Source organism: Leucoraja erinacea, chromosome 1, assembly GCF_028641065.1.
Source record: "Leucoraja erinacea ecotype New England chromosome 1, Leri_hhj_1, whole genome shotgun sequence".
Taxonomy (NCBI): domain Eukaryota; kingdom Metazoa; phylum Chordata; class Chondrichthyes; order Rajiformes; family Rajidae; genus Leucoraja; species Leucoraja erinaceus.
In genome coordinates this window covers 155,618,313-155,636,942 of record NC_073377.1, presented here as the reverse complement: position 1 = coordinate 155,636,942, position 18,630 = coordinate 155,618,313, and the positions used below count along the sequence as shown (strand labels likewise).

Below are 18,630 nucleotides of genomic sequence, written 5' to 3'. Positions count from 1 at the left end.
GGGCAAAGCTCAAACAAATAAGGCTAGCGACTGTCAGCGTGGATATGACTCCAACACATTCAACCTTTCTTGTCAATGCTGGTCAAACATAAATCTATTTGGGTAACTCCCACTTCACAGCTCCCCTGGGTTACTGCTTTTCAAATAATCATCTGGGCATCTTTTTAACATAAAGGTCTTCACCTTTACTAGCCTTTCAGACAATGGGTTTCACACCATTTACAGATATTTGCATGGAGATTTTCTTAACAACTCAACTCGAAACTTTGTAACATGAAATTATATCTGCTAGTTATCAATCTCTTGGTCAGGTGAGCTCGGACCTTCCTGTTCTTTTTCTCCAAGAGTTCAATTTCAGCTTTTCTGAGATCTCTACGTTTTGAAGAAAACTAATTCAGTCTCTGTATCACTGCGTGGGGATGTTGGAGGAACGTTGGCCCCCAGGTATGCAACATGTAGGCCCGCAGGCATGTGGATAGAAACATAGAAACATAGAAAATAGGTGCAGGAGTGGGCCATTCAGCCCTTCGAGCCTGCACCACCATTCAATATGTTCATGGCTGATCATCCAACTCAGTATCCTGTACCTGCCTTCTCTCCATACCCGCTGACCCCTTTAGCCACAAGGGCCACATCTAACTCCCTCTTAAATATAGCCAATGAACTGGCCTCAACTACCTTCTGTGGCAGAGAATTCCAGAGATTCACCACACTCTGTGTGAAAAATGTTTTTCTCATCTCGGTCCTAAAGGATTTCCCCTCTATCCTTAAGCTGTGACCCCTTGTCCTGGACTTCCCCAACATCGGGAACATCGGATACGCCCTAGCGTCCATCAACCAGCTCCCAGCAATGGGTCAAATAGCACGACATTGTCTTGTGGATAAGGTTCAGGAGAACCAAGCACTGGAGCTGGAGTCCTTACAGGTGGTCAGTTGATTCCTCGTGCATTCATCTTGCAGCAACTCCTGTGACCAAGTAGGCCCTAGATAATCCCCTGGAATCAGTCTATCGGGTCGAGAGGGGAATGCAGATGCTGGGCAAGTCTGTGTTTTCAATTATCCGCCCCGTCTTGCGGCCAATCAAATGGAGATGATACTTCATCCTTGCTGATCACAGCGAGGAAAGAAAATCATGGGAAGTTGCAGTTGCAGGTTACAGGTCTAAATGGAATGGCACAGGGAGTCCGACAATGGGAAGGATCATCAGGTCCTAATGGTTAGCTATTGCCCGCCTCAACCTGAGCAGCGCCCAGTCAATAAGGTATGTCTGAGGTCCGGGGGAGGTGGATAAAGGACCTCCAGTGGGTATGAAGCACAAGGGCAGCATGGGGTTCAAGACCCATGAAGGCCAAGCGTCAATGCCACAACATGATCAACAGCAACATGCTCCTCAATCCAACAACCAGAGACAACTTCACCTGTGGATGCTGTGGGAGAGTCAGCCTGGCAAGGATAGACCTAGTCAGCCACAGCAGGAAATGCAACCACAGATGAAACATTTCCCGCTGCGAGCAGGACAACATCAAAGCCACCATCATCTCTTGCAGTTGGACAGATGGCAACTACAACAAGATTAATTGGCTTTTTGGTTAAGATAGCTTGATAATTCGTGATTATGGCAAAGTTTACCATGAATAATTTGTTCACTTCATACAACTAAACATAACCCTTCCAACAGCAGAAAATTAACAAAATGCACTTGCTGGATAATTGAAATTGTAGCAAAAAATGCTGGAAAGACACAGGCAAAAAAAACACGTTATTGACAAAGGTAACTCCTCATCCTGCTGTTCTCCAAAGAATAAGCTAGCCTACCTTATCTCTCCCTATAGCTTGGGCCCTAACGTTCTGGCAACATCCTCAAAAATCTTCTCTGCATCTTTCCTGCTTAAAAGATTTACGGCCTGTCATGATGGTGCTTTCCTCGCTAAGCCATGGCCCTTGATTCCACTAATAAACAAAAATCTTAATGTGTCTTGAAAATACTCAGTTACTAAGCCTTGGGAAGAGAGTTCCAACGATCCATTACCCTCTAATTGAACAATTATTTTTAATACAGTCACAAATGCTTTTGTGATCTTCTAATTATAAAGAGAATCAAGGGACATGGTCGTGGTGCGGGGAACTGGTGTCGAGGAAAATGTTCAGTCATGGTCTTATTGAGCAACAGAGCAATCGTAAGGGTCCAAGAGGCCGACTACTACATTGATTCCTTATGCCCCTGTCCCACTTAGGAAACCTGCAGTTCCCAGAGGTTGCAGGTGGTTGCCGGAGGTTGCAGGTAGTGGAAGCAGGTAGTGAGCCTGACAAAAACCTCCGGGGACCGCACGGAAACCTTGGGTGGGGCGCAAAGTCTCCAGAGGTTTCCGTTCAGGTTTCCTAAGTGGGACAGGGGCATAATGTTCTTAGTTTGAAATAGTGACACTGGTTCTAAATATCTCAGGCTGGGAAAATAGTCCATTTTATGTTCCCCCTGTTAAGGGGGAGATGATGGGAATATGAGGGGAGATGATGGGAATATGAGGGGAGATGATGGGAATATGAGGGGAGATGATGGGAATATGAGGGGAGATGGTGGGAATATGAGGAAAATAAAGTGGGATTGATGTAGAATTAATGTAAATAGGTTCTTGGTGGTGAGTGCGATGTAGTAGCTTTAAGTATCAACTTGCTTTGGACATCAGGTAATAGTTTTGCTTCAACTACTTTATCAATTTCTTTAATCTTCAAAAACAGTTCCATCAGATCATTTGTACAAATGGGAGCACAAGCCGAGTCAGTGTACTCTATTCTCATAGTTTAATTCTTTTAGCCCTGGTATAATTCAGATGAGCATACTCTTCTTTGCCCAATGAACCTAGAAGATTCTTCATCACTGAAGTGATTTTTATTTGCTTGCAACATTTAGTTCAGTGGCAAACAAATACCAGCTAACTGTGTGGATGACTTCATGGAAAATTATTAGACATACCCATTTCGATCTCCGAAAATGTAGTTTCCAAATAGTCTTCTGGACTGGCATCCTCTGTATATGAAGCCGCCCACTAAAGGACTGTGGCTAGACGATTTGAATTCAATTGCTGGAGGCTCTATTTCTGAAAGGCAAAAACTAGCATTAAAATGACAAGAAATGTTAGCCAAATGATACACATATCAGAAATACAATTGCTTTTCCTGGATTCTCCATGTAACGTTTGGGGGTAGGATCATTTTCTAATGTACTGTTTGTAATTTTAACAATAACAAAGAAGTTATAATCTTTTTTTAACATTTCCAGTACATCAATGTCAAATTTACGAGCAGCTGTTCAAAAATATAATTATGCTTTGAGATTTGCAATTACCATAATCTTTTCCCCTTGTTATCTTGATTATTCTTCCTGATGACTTATTCCAAGTATTTGACTCTGAACAAAGTATGGTCAGATTGCCAGTGGAGTCTCTAAGATGGTGATCCACTGCACACCTAAGTAAAAGCAAGGAGTGATTAAAAAGCACGACTGACAAATAAGATAATCATTCAAAACATCTTTACCGTGAGTAATATAATCCATTAAAAGTCAAGAAACTGGTGCAAACAATACATTGAACAATTCAACATTTTTCTCTTTTAGCTTTTGACTTATTATTTTTTACATGTGGTGCTACTTTTCAAGGATTTCTTAAGAAAAGGTTTCAAATACGTTTTGCCGTTAGGGAATGGAGATTTAGCAATTTCAATTTGTTCGAATGATATCCTGGCATTGCATGGCATACTTTACAATTGAACTGAAGTGTGGAACCAGAAGGATATTTTTGGAGCATTGTATAATTTTGCAAGACCCTTCTCTATTCCTGATGTTATACCGAAACCTGTCGATACTGGTTGTGGCTCGGAAGAATAGGGAAATTGAAACTCTCTCAATCTAAAATAATAAAAGGTTAGGCTTTCACAAAATTCCCATTCCCGTTAATGAATCTAAAACACTCCAGCCTTTTGGCGTACGGGGATGGCTGGTCCGTGTGGACTAGGTGGGCCGAAGGTCCTGTTTCCGCACAGTATCTCTAAACTAAACAATACTACATTTCCTTTCCTAATGAAGAATCTTTTTATTTCCTGGACTTCAGGGATTTTAAAAAAAAAAGCATTTAATTGGTGGCAATCTTGTGAACTTCTTATTCCCACCAGCTGTTGTGATCGGAAGATCCAACAGTTGAATGTGTTGTTCTTCTGAGCTTTCCATTGAGCTCATCATTCCAGCTGCCAGCCCTTGTGTCAGTAGATAGTTCCTGCCAGTAGTTCTCAGGGAGTGAGTGCTGCCATGTATTGGGTGAAATGATAGTAAGCCTTGGTGTTGGTGAGACCCTTATAATAGACGTTGTGAAGGTGAGGATGGGTCTGGCTGCAGTAGTCCTTGGAAACATCGGTAGGTGCGAGCAAATCTGTTTAAGTGCAAAGCTGGGAATGGGTGGAAATATGTGACTGCAACAGTAAGATCTCAGATATTTTGGGAGACGGGTCCATATACAGTAAGCAATCAAATCAAGTAAATCTGTTGTTAGTATTTCAGGCTGGAATGTTTGAATGCAGTGGACCAGAATGTTTAAAATTAAATGTGAAAATTCTAAGCCATCTATATTTAAACACTTGTTAATGTGAATGTGAACATTTTCATCTAAAAAAAATCATTGTGAAGTTATTTAACTGTAATAGCAAAACAACAGATTGCTCTTGTACATAGTTGAAGGTACTTGCGCAGATTACGTGTTTGGAATTGGATTTTAACCTGCAATCTGCTAACACAGTTCACTAACACTATTGAACAACTCCATTTACTGATGTTCATTTATGATAAAATAGAGGCTGGTTTAATGGGCCAAAAATAAGAAGGAAACGAGTACAAATCACAGCATGCTAATTCACGAACCTTAATTGAATTAAAAAAGATTGGTACATAAAAAAAGCTAATCTCTGAAGATCGTCATAAATATGCAGACTGAGAAAATTTAATTGTTACTAGACCAAGTGCAGACCCGTTGGGTTTGTTCCCGCAATGCGCGGTTGCAGGGGAGGGGGCGGCCTGAGGCGTCACACACACACTAACCAACCCACCCACACACACCAACCACCCCCATTGATATTATATTAAGAAGTGAGGGAGGAGAGGGGTAGGGCCGCCCAGCAGCTGTCGGCCTCAGAGTGAATGTCAGCTCCATGGCCTCGCATCCTCGGCGCTTCAGATCCCGAGTACGTGGGCGGGGGGGGGGTGGAGTGGGTGGGCGATGACATACACCCACACACACACGCACAGAGTTTTAATAGTATATAGATTCCGATGTCCATTAGAAAGAGATATCTGCTACATTTACACTTTATGACTTTATATTTGACAATATAAAACTTAAGAAAATGATTTACCAAAATTGGAAACTACTACAAATAGATCTTTAAAATTGTTAAAAGTATGTTTTTTAAATTTTTTTAATTAATATTTTATTTTATTAGAAGTAAGTACAATCACATGGCACCAAAGTGCCTAATATATATTGCATAATACATTTTATGTACAGCTTCTAATTTTTTTTTTGTTATATTAAAGAAAGATTGGAATAAGAAAAAGAAATTAGATAGTAAAGGATAGAAAAGCATGAGATATATAGTGTGTGAAGAAAAAGAAGAAAGACGAATGAGTGAAGAAAGTTGATGAAAAGAAATAGAAAAAAGAGAATAAGACATAAAGAAAGAAGAAAAAAAAGAGATAATTGTTTATAATCTTGACCAACCCTCGTCCAGTCCTGAAACAGTTAGTTTTTACAATTGTGTTGCACCATATGATTCCAAGAAGACGACAAATGGAGACCAACTCGTTATGAATTGGTCTAATTTATACATTAGGAGGAATCACATTTCCTCTAGATGTGCGGTGTCCAACATACTTGCAATCCACATTTCAAGATAGATAGATAGATATGCCATTTATTGTCACTATACATGTACAGTGAAACTGAAAGCTGCTCGTACTCAGTGCATACATTTCATTTACTCCAAAAAAATACAACAGCAAAACAAAACCGAAGGCCTTGGGACCAGGGGGGGGGGGGGAATAGGTGCACATTTTCGGATTTCCGGCGCTACATACATATATACATATATACAGATGGAAGTCCGTGTTGGGCGGTGTAGTCAGTGCATGTGTGGATTTGAATTTATGGTAGATATAATTCTCGGGAAGCAGCTATTCCTGAGTCTGTTTGTCCTGGAAGCGTTGGTAATGATGTATTTTTCCAAAATTTAAGTATTAATTTTTTTGCTATTATTAAACCATAGTTAAAAAATAAATTTTGAGATGTGGTCAATTTATTCCCATCTTCCATTACTCCAAATATAATAATTTCAGTATTAGGTTCCATTCTTATCTAGAATAATTTTGTAAATATTTCGAAAATATCACTCCAAAATCTATAAAGTTTTGTGCAGGAAACTAAGGAGTGTGTTATAGTTGCGTTTTGGGATAGACATTTATCACAAATGGGGGATATATTTGGATAAAATTTGTTCAATCTTGTTTTTGAATGATATAATCTATGTACAATTTTAAATTGAATTAGATGATGTCTTACATTAATCGAACATTTGTGAATATATATCAAATACTTTTCCCATGTAACCTTCGTAATTTTTATCATTAATTCCCGTTCCCATTCTTCTCTAAGCACCTCTGTCGATGTTAGGACTATATTTAGAATACTATTATATAAATATGATATTAATTTTTGTGAGTCAGCTTCAATATTCATTGCTTCTTCCAATAATTCAGGAGTTATTTTTTGATATCCTTGTATATATTTTTTCATGAAATCGCAAATCTGAAGATATTTAAAATATTGTTTGTTTTTCAGTTTAAATTTTAATTGTAATTGTTGGAATGATAGTAGGTTTCCCATTTCGTACATATCCCCGATCCTTCTAATTCCGAGACTTTCCCATTGGTTATATGTTTTATCAATAAGAGATGGTTTAAATAAAGGGTTATTTGCTATTGGCATTAACAATGATAAATTTCTTAGATTTTAAAGTTTACCCCTTTTTATTTGTTTCCACATCTTATTGTACTCCAAACTAATTGGGTTCTTTTAGCAATATTTTGTTATTCAGCGTCTTTTTTCGGGGGAGAAGGGGATCGTTCCTATATTACAAGGATGGGACAACCGTGGGTCGTTTTCTCCATTTTTGGCCATTCTGTCTTTGGTGGGCAGAACTATCCAGCCAAAAATTATATTCTTAATATGCACTGCCCAGTAATAATATATAAAATTCGGAAGTGAAAGTCCCCCGACCTCTTTTGGTTTACATAAGTGTTTTTTTTTAATTCTATGTGATCTATAGTCCCAAATAAAATTAGTGATATTAGAGTCTAATAAAAAAATATTTTGGTATATAGACTGAAATAGGTATAGTAATTGTGGTAGGAAGATCATTTTTATTGCATTTAATCTACCTAATAATGATAAAGGAAGTGTTTTCCAAAATTTAATCATTGATTTAGTTTATTTAATAAAGGTATGAAATTAGCGTTGAATATATGCTTTACATTTTCTAGTAATCTTCGTAATATTTATCATTTTTCTGTTGCGATTTTAAAGGGGAACTTCAATAAGTGTGTAGGTTCTTGATTTTTAATGTCATGATTTCATATGATATTCCATTTTTGTTCTATCTTCAAAAAAGACCCAAATTCCTCTATTAAATCAGGAATTATTTGGTATGCTCGCTTGTGACTTTGTAATCATGAAATCATATCGTCTGCATATAATGAGATTTTATTGTTTTTAAGTCCCTGGTATTTTAGCCCTGAAATTCGGATGGAATTCTTATAGGTTTTCCCCAGGGGTTCATATCCTGATCCTTCTAATCCGCAGGGGCCATTGGTTATATGCCTATTACCCCTGATAGTAAATAAAGGGTTTTGAGATAACATTGATGTTATTTCTTAATTTTCTTGCCCGGTTTATTTGTTTCAAATTCTTATTTTACCCATATATAAAATTGGGTTCTTCATATTAATTTTGTTAGTACTTTTTTAGTATTGCCACTCTACCTGATCAAATGCTTTCTCTGCATCCAAAGAAATAATTGATATATTTTCTTCCTCTTCTTTATAGTTTGGGTAGAACATAGAAACAAGAAATTAGGTGCAGGAGTAGGCCATTTGGCCCATCGAGCCTGCACCCCCATTCAATATGATCATGGCTGATCATCCAACTCAGTATCCCGTACCTGCCTTCTCTCCCTACCCTCTGATCCCCTTGGCCACAAGGGCCACATCTAACTCCCTCTTAAATATAGCCAATGAACTGGCCTCAATATACCCTCTGTGGCAGAGAGTTCCAGAAATTCACCACTCTCTGCGTGAAAAAAGTTCTTCTCATCTCGGTTTTAAAGGATTTCCCCTTTATCCTTAAGCTGTGACCCCTTGGCCTGGACTTCCCTAACATCGGGAACAATCTTCCTGCATCTAGCCTGTCCAACCCTTTAAGAATTTTGTAAGTTTCTATAAGATCCCCTCTCAATCTCCTAAATTCTAGAGAGTATAAACCAAGTCTATCCAGTCTTTCTTCATAAGACAGTCCTGAAATCCCAGGAATCAGTCTGGTGAACCTTCTCTGCACTCCCTCTATGGCAATAATGTCCTTCCTCAGATTTGGAGACCAAAACTGTACGCATTACTCCAGGTGTGGTCTCACCAAGACCCTGTACAACTGCAGTAGAACCTCCCTGCTACTATACTCAAATCCTTTTGCAATGAAAGCTAACATACCATTCGCTTTCTTTACTGCCTGCTGCACCTGCATGCCTACCTTCAATGACTGGTGTACCATGACACCCAGGTCTCGCTGCATCTCCCCCTTTCCCAATCGGCCACCATTTAGATAATAGTCTGCTTTCCCGTTTTTGCCACCAAAATGGATAACCTCACATTTATCCACATTATACTGCACATCTTATGCGAGTACATTATATTAAACAGACGTCTCAAATTATTAAATGAGTATCTTTTGGGTATAAACCCTGTTTGATCAGGGTTTATCAATTTACTAATATATTTGCTTAATCTTCTTGCTAAAGTCTTTGCTAAGATTTTCTGATCTGTATTTAAAAGTGATATAGCTCTGTATGAGCCTGGATCTTCTAAATCTTTATCTTTTTTTGGAATAAGCGTAACAGTTGATTCTGTTAGTGTTTCAGGTAGTTTGTTTTCTTTAAAAGCATGGGAGTATAAATTAAATAAATAAGGGGCCGTTATCTCATGACATTTTTTTATAAAATTCATTACTAAAACCATCTGGTCACGGTGTCTTACCATTTTTCAACGATTTTATTGTTTCACCTATTTCTTTGATTGTAATTTGAGCTCCAAGTTCCTCTTGTTCCAAAAGGTCCAGTTTTGGAAGATTACAGTTATCTAATTTTTTTTTAATTTTACTATCTTCTATTTTAATTTTAGATGTATACAAGTTTTGATAAAATTGAGCAAATCTATTATTAATATCTTTAGGTAGTATTAGTAATTCACCTTTCTCTGATTTAATTTTGGTTATAGTATTTTCCTTTTCTTGTTTTTTCAATTGGCGAGCTAAAAGCTTATGTGGTTTGTCACCAAACTCAAAATGTTCCTGTTTTGTAATTTGGAATAGTCTTATTACTCTTGCCGATAAAATTCGATTAAGTTTAAATTTCAGTAATATCATCTTATTGTGTTTATCTGTCGTGGAAATATATTTGACAATATAAAACTTAAGAAAATGATTTACCAAAATTGGAAACTACTACAAATAGATCTTTAAAATTGTTAAAAGTATGTTTTAAGGGGGCATTTGAAACAATGATTGCCACGTAAACTGGCACACTTGGGACCATTGAAAACTGAAAAACATTACAGCATAATAAGAGTGGTTATCTCAGCAAACAATACTTTGATTTAGATGGCTTCTATTTTGGTTCAAATATTATTTTATATTTTACATTAATCTTTAAGCTGTGCCACTCATCCAGAAAGCAATGACAGATTTTATTGCCGCTGCTGATGGATGAAAAAAATATATATATATTTTACTTCTTTCAAATCGCGGGATTTCCCTAAAGTACAAATTAAATATTTTTGAGATGTGATCAATGTGGCAAATCTACGTGGTTGATTCTTAACGGTTGATCTTTTTATTCAATTTAATGCTAAACGTAGAACAGGTCCTTTGGCCTATAATGTCCGTATCGAACATAATGCCAAATTAAACTAATCTTATCTGCATGCACATGATCCATTTCCCTCCATTCCCTCCATTCCATCCCGGTGTCTATCTAAAAGTCTCTTAAATACCACCACAGTATCTGCCTCTACCACCATCTTTGGCAGTGTATTTCAGGAATTCACCACTCTCGGTTTTGAAATATCGCCCTGCACATCTTCTATAAACGTTGCCCTTCTCACCTTAAAGCTATGACTAGACATCTCCACCCTGGAAAATGTTCTGACTGCCTTCCCTCTTTATGCCTCTCATCATTTTATATACTTCTGTATTGCTTCCCCTCAACCTCTGATATTCCAGAGGGAAAAACATCAAAATTTGTCAACCTCTCCTTCTAGGCAATTTCCTCTAATTTTTAATTTAGTCTAGAGATACAGCACAGAAACAGGCCCTTCGGCCCACCGAATCCACGCGGACCGACGATCCCTGCATATATTCACACTATCCTACTAATTTTGTCAGCATCCTGGTAAAACTCATCTGCACCCCCCATTATTCTTGTAATGGGCAACAGGAACTACACATAATACTCCAAATGCGGCGCGGCCATTGTCTTATAAAGCTACGCCATAACTCCCTGACTCTTACACTCAATGCCCCAACCAATGAAGGGAAGCATACCATCGTCTTCTCTATCACTATCTACTTGTGTTGTCACTCTCAGGGAGATTTGGACTTGGACTCCATGGTCCCACTGTAAATTAATGTTGATCTATATCCCGCTAGATACTATAACAGCCTACATCAATGTCCACAACTCCACCAATTTTGGTGTCATCTGCAAACTTACTAATCAACGCATCTACATTTATGTCCAAGTCGTTTATATATATCACAAACAATGAAAGTCCCACCAGAGTTCCCTGTGGAACTCCACTGGTAACAGATCTCCAGCCAGATTAATACCCTTCCACCATAACCCTCAGTCTTCTATGAGGAAACCAGTTCTTCATTCAAACGGCTAAATCATCACAGATCCTGTGCATCTTAATCTTCTGGATCAGCCTACCATGGAGCACTTTATCAAATGCCTTACTAAAATCTATGTAGACCCCTTCCACTTCCCTCCCCTCATCAAAAGCATTTAATTGCCATAAAAATGTACCGAAAAAGGAACATTAAAATTATTATTTGCAGCAGCTTAACAGATCTGTAAACATATAGATAACATAAGAAACAAAATAAAATTCAATACATTAAAATAAAATAATATTAGTGCAAAACAAAAGCCCAAAGTCACTAGTGCAATCAAGACAGTTCATTGTTTTGTCACTGTTTGTAGCATAGTGCTCCTTCATTGAACAACTCTTCAAAAAATCACAATCAAGTTTTGAAGGCATGATGTCTCACCGACAAAGCCTTGCTGACTGTTCCTCAGTAGCCCATACTCTTTTGAATCAGAGTAAATGCTATCCCAAAGAATCTTCTCCAATAGTTTCCCTACCACCCTATAGTTTCTGCGATCACATTGAGTCATCCGGGACTGGAGAGGCAACAAAAGCCCCTGCATTCTATTCTCTGGGCACGCTACCCTCTTGCCTGGACCTGATGGTATCCCCGGTCGAGTTCTCAAAACCTGTGCAGACCCCCTGGCAGGGGTCTTGAGGACATTTTGAATCTCTCACTGCTGAGGTCTGAGGTCCCCCCCTGCTTTAAGAGGGTATCATTAATACCGGTGCCCAAGAAGAGTAAGGTGATGTGCCTCAATGACTATCGACCAGTGGTACTAACATCTGTGGTGATGAAGCGCTTGGAGAGGTTGGTTATGGTGCATATCAATAACTAATTCAATAAGAACCTCGACCCACTACAGTTTGCCCACCGTCACAATAGGTCCATTGAGGATGCGATCTCACTGGCTCTCCACTCCACACTGGACCACTTGGACAATAAATCCACTTACATCAGGCTGTTGTTTATAGACTACAGCTCGGCGTTCAATACCATCATCCCCTCCAAGTTGGTTACGAAACTCACGGAACTGGGTCTCTGCGCATCCCTCTGCAATTGGATCCTCGACTTCCTCATCCACAGACCACAGTCTGTTCGAATTGGCAGAAACACTTCATCCTCAGTAACAATCAGTACGGGAACACCTCAAGGCTGTGTGCTCAGCCTCCTGCTATACTCACTCTATACTCATGACTGTGTAGCCGGACACAGTGCAAACTCCATTTTCAAGTTCACTGACAACACCACCGTTGTGGGACGAATTACAAATGGTGATGAGTCAGAGTGTAGAAGTGAGACCGACTGACCATATGGTGTCAGCACAACAACCTGCCTCTCAATATCAGCAAAACCAAATAACTGATTGTGGACTTTGGAAGAGGAAGGATGAGGACCCATAATCCTGTTTACATCAATGGGACGATGGTGGAGAGAGCCAAACATTTTAAATTCTTGCCGTGAATATTTCCGACAAACTTTCCCGGACCCAGCACATTCATGCAATCATAAAGAAAGCACATCAGCGCCTCTGCTTCCTGAGAAGATTACGGAGATTCGGTATGTCAAAGGAGATTCTCTTGAACTTATGCAGGTGCACAGTAGAGAGCATACTGACTGCTTGCTGACCTTTGGGGGAACGGGTTGCGTTGGGGGAACAGGTGAGTTGTGGAATATTGCGTTGGATGATGGGTTGCGTTGGGGGGACCAGGCCTCCCGTGTGAATGGGACCCAACGGGTCCCACTTAGTTTAGTTATGTATTATGATTACATATTGTGTTGTGCTGCAGTAAGTAAGAATTTCATTGTTCTATCTGGGATATATAACAATAAAACACTCTTGACTCCCTCAATAGTTTAGTTTTGTTTACTTTAGAGATACAGCGACTCCGCATCGACCAGTGATTCCCATACACGAGTACTACCCTACACACCAAGGACAATTGACAATTTTAACCGAATTTTACCAAATTAACCTACAAAAACCTGTATGTCTTTAGAAACCCATGCGATCACGGGGAGAACGTACAAACTCCATACAGACAGAACCCGTAGTCAGGATCAAACCCGGGTCTCTAGCGTTGTAAGGCAGCAACTCTGCTGCTGGGCCACCATGTTAACTAATCCAATAACCTGGGATAGATCCCATCAGGCCCTGGGGTTTTATCCACCATAATGCTCTTTAAGATCACCAACACCTCCTCCTTCTTGATCTCAACCTGCCCTAAACAATGACAAAATAGAAACATAATTTCTCTCTCTCAAGATGCCTTGCCTTACATCCAGATTAAATGACCAAAAAATTTCTGACACTTCCTTCAAAAGAGATTAATTTCATATTAGCATATTTATATTAGCACGAGCATTAAAAGAATAGCCTTGTTTCTGATCATTTTTAAAAGATAGTGACAAGGCCATTGATCACCACTGACTCAAGTCCCTGGTTTAGGGGTGTTCCTTAAATGATCCATCAGCAGTGTATGCGAAGAATGGTCATGTGGTCTACAGATTCCCTCGCTCGCTCCATAGATGCTGCTGCACCCGCTGAGTTTCTCCAGCATTTTTGTCTACCTACTGATTCTCTCGATGACCACACACCATCAGAAGGTAGAAATTATTTGAGGTATCTTGGCAGATGCATGAAATGAAGGAAAATTAATAGCAATGGAGACAATGGGACATGTGTCCCAAAATACCAGAGGATTGTAGTACAGTGCTAAAGAATACAGTTTTTGAGAAGCTCTAATTGACAAACTCTGTCAAGAAGGTTTCTGGACGTACAAGAGATCAAGTACTTCAGTGAAGGTTAAATAAAATCTGATGTAATGAGCCTGGGCCTGCTAAAGCTGCAATAATTGGCTGATGCAGTGCCAAGATTAGTAGGGAAGGGGTTAGAAAATAGCATAAACATTTAGTGTGTATGTGTTATCTAAAATTAGTGCAGTTCGTTTTAGTGAAAATCCAGAATGTTCAAAAAGTTGAGAATGTTTCAAAGCACGATACAATCTTTTAACTAGATTCAGGTTTTATGGGGACAAAAAACAGTCATTTAGCCCATTGAGTTAAGTGAACTGTCGGGGCAAGGGGTCATCTATTTTAATACCAACCAATACTTAATAACCTGAATGATCACATTCCAAACTAAGGAAAAACCATCTTCTTCCTAGGCTTTATATAAAAGGTGAAAAGAGATGGAATATTTGTTTTCGATGCTGAAGCAGTTTTTCATGCCCACACTTTTTATTTTCCAAATAGCAAATTAAATGTTATAATTTCCCCTGTTTCGTGCAGACAAAAAGTTGGTGGAATCTATTCTGAATAGATCTAGATTGTCATTCTTGGTTCCAGCTACTGCCCCCTTCTCTTGTCCCTAATGCCGTCAAACCGTTTACCAGCATCCAGTCCTGGGTGCATTGTTATTCCAGCAGTTAAGGGAAGAATGAAGCCATTATCTTTGGCCTTTATGACAGCTTTATGCTTTCATTACCTACACTCAAGAAACTCAATGTAGATCATCTATAAAATTTACAGTAAATCTCCAATAATCTTCTACATGATGGCGGTAGACGGCGCGGCTCTGGCCAGCAGCGGCCTCTGCAGCCTGTCCGCGTTTTTGTTATTTTACACTCAAGAAACTCAATGTAGTTCATCTATGTTGGGGTGTGTGTGGGGGGGTGGGGGGGGGGGTGGGGGGGGACAGATACGTTTTTTTTTGCCTTCTATCACAGCAATGTGATGGATGTTTATGTTAAATGTAATTATGTTGTGTCTGGGGTCTATTTGTGTGTAATGTATGGCTGCTGAGACGGCATTTCGTTTGACAATTAAATTGACTCTTGACTCTTGACATGACAATTTGGAAATCCCAATGACTCAGCACCTGTGTCAATGGACAATGTTTGCCATTCTCCCTTCCCACTCGCAGTGGCCCTGGCTCCCATTCTACCTCCTGGGGCATTGGGCCAAACACTCTTTGCTTCAGCCATGGCCCCTTTTTACTTACTGTGTGCCCAGACCTCAAGCTCCATTTCGATTCATTAGACCCCAGTTAAAGCATGCCCTTTTCACTTACCATTCAGTTCGGTTTAGTTTATTGTCACGTGTGCCAAGGTACAGTGACAAGCTTTTTGTTGCGTGCCAACCAGTCAGCAGAAAGACAATACATGATTACAATCGATCCATTTACAGTTTACAGATGCATGATAAGGGAATAACGTTTAGCGCAAGGTAAAGCCAGCAAAGTCCAAGAGGAGTTTAAGAAGATCATAGTCAAAGTAAGAAAGGTTGCTGTAGGGATAGAGATTTAATAGTGTGGAGTGGTTGTAATGCGAATTTGTAGATCTGCTTCCGTGGCTAGCACACAAATATTCGCCTGGGTTATGCGCCATCTTGGTCAAACTGGGGCACTAGATCCTGTGCCCCCTTTAAACCTATCTGGCTCACTATATAGGTTATTATATTTCTGTGTAACATCTAAAAAAAGTTAATTTTGAATATAATATACATTTTTAATATAATAATTTTTTTAAAATATGTTTTATTATTTATTATTTATTTATTTTTATGATACTGCCTGTAAGGAAAATTCATTTTGTTGTCTCTAATTGAGACAATGACAATAAATTTGAATACAATACAATACAATAATTAAAAGCGTGTTTCAGTTGGAATAGAAATACCAACTAATAGCCTGGTGAATCTGTTAGTCCAACAGCACTAAAGTCCTGACTGTGCCAGATTATCAGCGTTAAATTGTACTTAGTTATTCGCCGAGCCTACTCCACATCACCTACTTTCCACAACTACAAACTCTATTGGACAAGGGCTTCAGGTGCATGGGGACACCATTTTTCTGGTGTCAGCATGCTTCCCTCGAAGCAACACAACAAACTTGAAAATCTGCCATAATTTCTTCAAAATTAAATACATTGTGAAAAAAAACAATCTTCAGCCTGAGTCTCATTCATTCATTTCAGTTCTGCTGCCAAAAAATACTGATTTATTTAACAGTCATCTTTAGAGTTAATTAACAATATGCTATTGTGACATTTTTATATGCCATCCTCTATAAACCACAACCCCCCGCAAAACTATGTTGATTTTATCCAGTTGGCCAACATGCACTGTTCACCTATCATCTCAGTGCTCATTAACAAATATTGTTCTTCTCGCCCAACAAGTTAAATTTAATATTCTCATCTCGCTCCCTTATGGTCACACCCTTTCTTATTCTTGCAACCTTCTCTAGTCCTACATCCTCTGAGAACTCCACAATCCTCCAATTCTGATCACTTGTGCATTCCGCAGCCCCCTCTCCCCCCCCCACATATTGCTTTCAATCATATCAGGTCATCCTGTAGGTTGTTTGAACTTCTTAACTCTATTAAAAATCAATGAACTACACAATCTGGAAATCTGAAATAAAATAGAAAATATTGAAAAAACTGCTTGTCAGTTAGTATTTATGGACAGAGAAACAAAGTTAACATTTCAGGTTAATGACCCTTTATTATCTTTACGGCAACTTGACAACTTATGTTGATGTTACACGTCTCACAGAAACATCAGTCGTCCAAAGCACACATGTGACATATGTTATAGTATGTGTGAGTTAAAATACAAAAATAGTGCAATGGGTCTTAAAAATGTCTGATTCACCTCCACCCCACAGCAGAAACTAGGCTATGTCAATGGAACTGCTGCACTACAATGCTGAGAACTATATTCTGCACTCCCTATGCAGCCCTTTGCTCTATCTATCATACTTGAGTTTGACTTGATAGTGTTGATGTATAGTATTATCTGAACTGACTGGAAAACAAAGATCTTCACTGAACCTCAGTACATGAGGCAATAACAAACTTAAACGCTTACTAAGCTACTATAACTAGCAAGGATGAAGATGGATATAATTCCAAAAATTGCAATCAACATGTTATGCTCCAGTGTAGAACTGACCTGTTATATTTCCAAACTGCACACATTTTATATTTGGAGTATAGAAATAGCATTTAGTTTAGTTTAGAGATACAGCGTGGAAACAGGCCTTTCCGCCTACTGAGTCCACGCTAACCAGCGATCTCCCATACACTAGGTCTATCCTACATGCTAGGATCAATTTACATAAGTTAATTAACCTACAACCCTGCACATCTTTGGAACGCGAGAGAAAACTGGAGCACCCGGAGAAACGTACGCAGACAGAGGGAGAAGGTGCCGGTCACCAGTGCTATAAGGCAGCAGCTCTGCCGCTGCGCCACCCAATTTTTGTTAATATTACGCTATTAATGACGACTAATTCAATTGAAATACAAGAGCTTCAATTTACAGGACCCATTAAATATTTGGTCAATGCAATATTTGGACTTTGGGGGGGTTTAGATCAGGGCTGCCAACTCTCACGCATTGAGCGTGAGAATCATGCATTTCGCCAAATTCTCACGCTCTCACACGGATCACAAATTTCACACGCTGTGTTGTGAGAAATTATCGGCATGCATCAGGCTGCGGCTCAGTGCATCCTGGAGGACAACCAGTGGCTGCTGGAAGTAAATACCAAGCACTGGGTAGAAACGGTGGAAGATAATGGCCTTCAAATGGGGGTGGTTGGAGAAAGCATCCTGCTTGCCTGCTAGATTTTCACTTACTGTAACTGCAGGAAAAATGTTCCCGATGTTGGTGGAGTTCAGAACCAGGGGTCACAGTTTAAAAATAAGGGGGGGGGGGCAGTTAGGACTGAGGTGAGGACAAACTTTCTTCACGCAGAGAGTTGTGAATCAGTGAATTCTCTGTCACAGAAGGCAGTGCAAGCCAATTCACTGGATGTTTTCAAGAGAGTTACATTTAACTCTTGGGGCTAGTGAAATCAAGGGATATGGGGAAAAAACAGGAAAGAGATACTGATTTTAGATGAATAACCATGATCATATTGAATGGCAGTGCTGGATCGAAGGGCCGAACGGCCTATTTCTGCACCTATTTTCTATGTTTCTATGCTTGAGTATATGGCAATAAAACTCGACCACTTGATTTTGAAGCATTCATGCTTGGTGGAGGTATAATGTGGTCATAGAGTGATACAGTGTAAAAACAGGCCCTTCAACCAACCACGTAATGAATGTCATCCATTCCGGAGGTTTTATTTTTCTGATGCCATTTAAACTTCACTTGGATTTCAATCACTTCAATGTAAAAGCAATTGTTAATAACAAGGAAGCCAATGGATGTAGCAAATTTTGTTATAAAAATTTTGTTACACAAAATTTGGTCTGTGAAGTGCCCCATAAAAGATTACCGCATTAGATAAGTACCTGTGGACTTGAACGTAATAGGTTAAGTTCAGGGGGGCAGATATGGGGCTTTATGTTTGGGCCAGATATATTGTCGTTGCAGAGGGGCT

The 18,630-nt window shown here is 39.2% G+C and overlaps 1 protein-coding gene across 2 annotated transcripts in view; it reads right to left on the bottom strand.

The window, feature by feature from the left end:
- The window catches only part of hhip (hedgehog interacting protein), a 138,834-nt gene that overhangs the window by 44,124 nt on the left and 76,080 nt on the right, over window positions 1-18,630 (bottom strand). For both annotated transcript variants that reach the window (XM_055646179.1, XM_055646169.1), the window contains exons 8-9: window positions 3,344-3,465; window positions 2,972-3,095 (exon numbers count right to left, since the gene is read on the bottom strand). In XM_055646179.1, coding sequence (XP_055502154.1) covers window positions 2,972-3,095; window positions 3,344-3,465 — 246 coding nt within the window. The remainder of the gene's footprint in view (window positions 1-2,971; window positions 3,096-3,343; window positions 3,466-18,630) is intronic.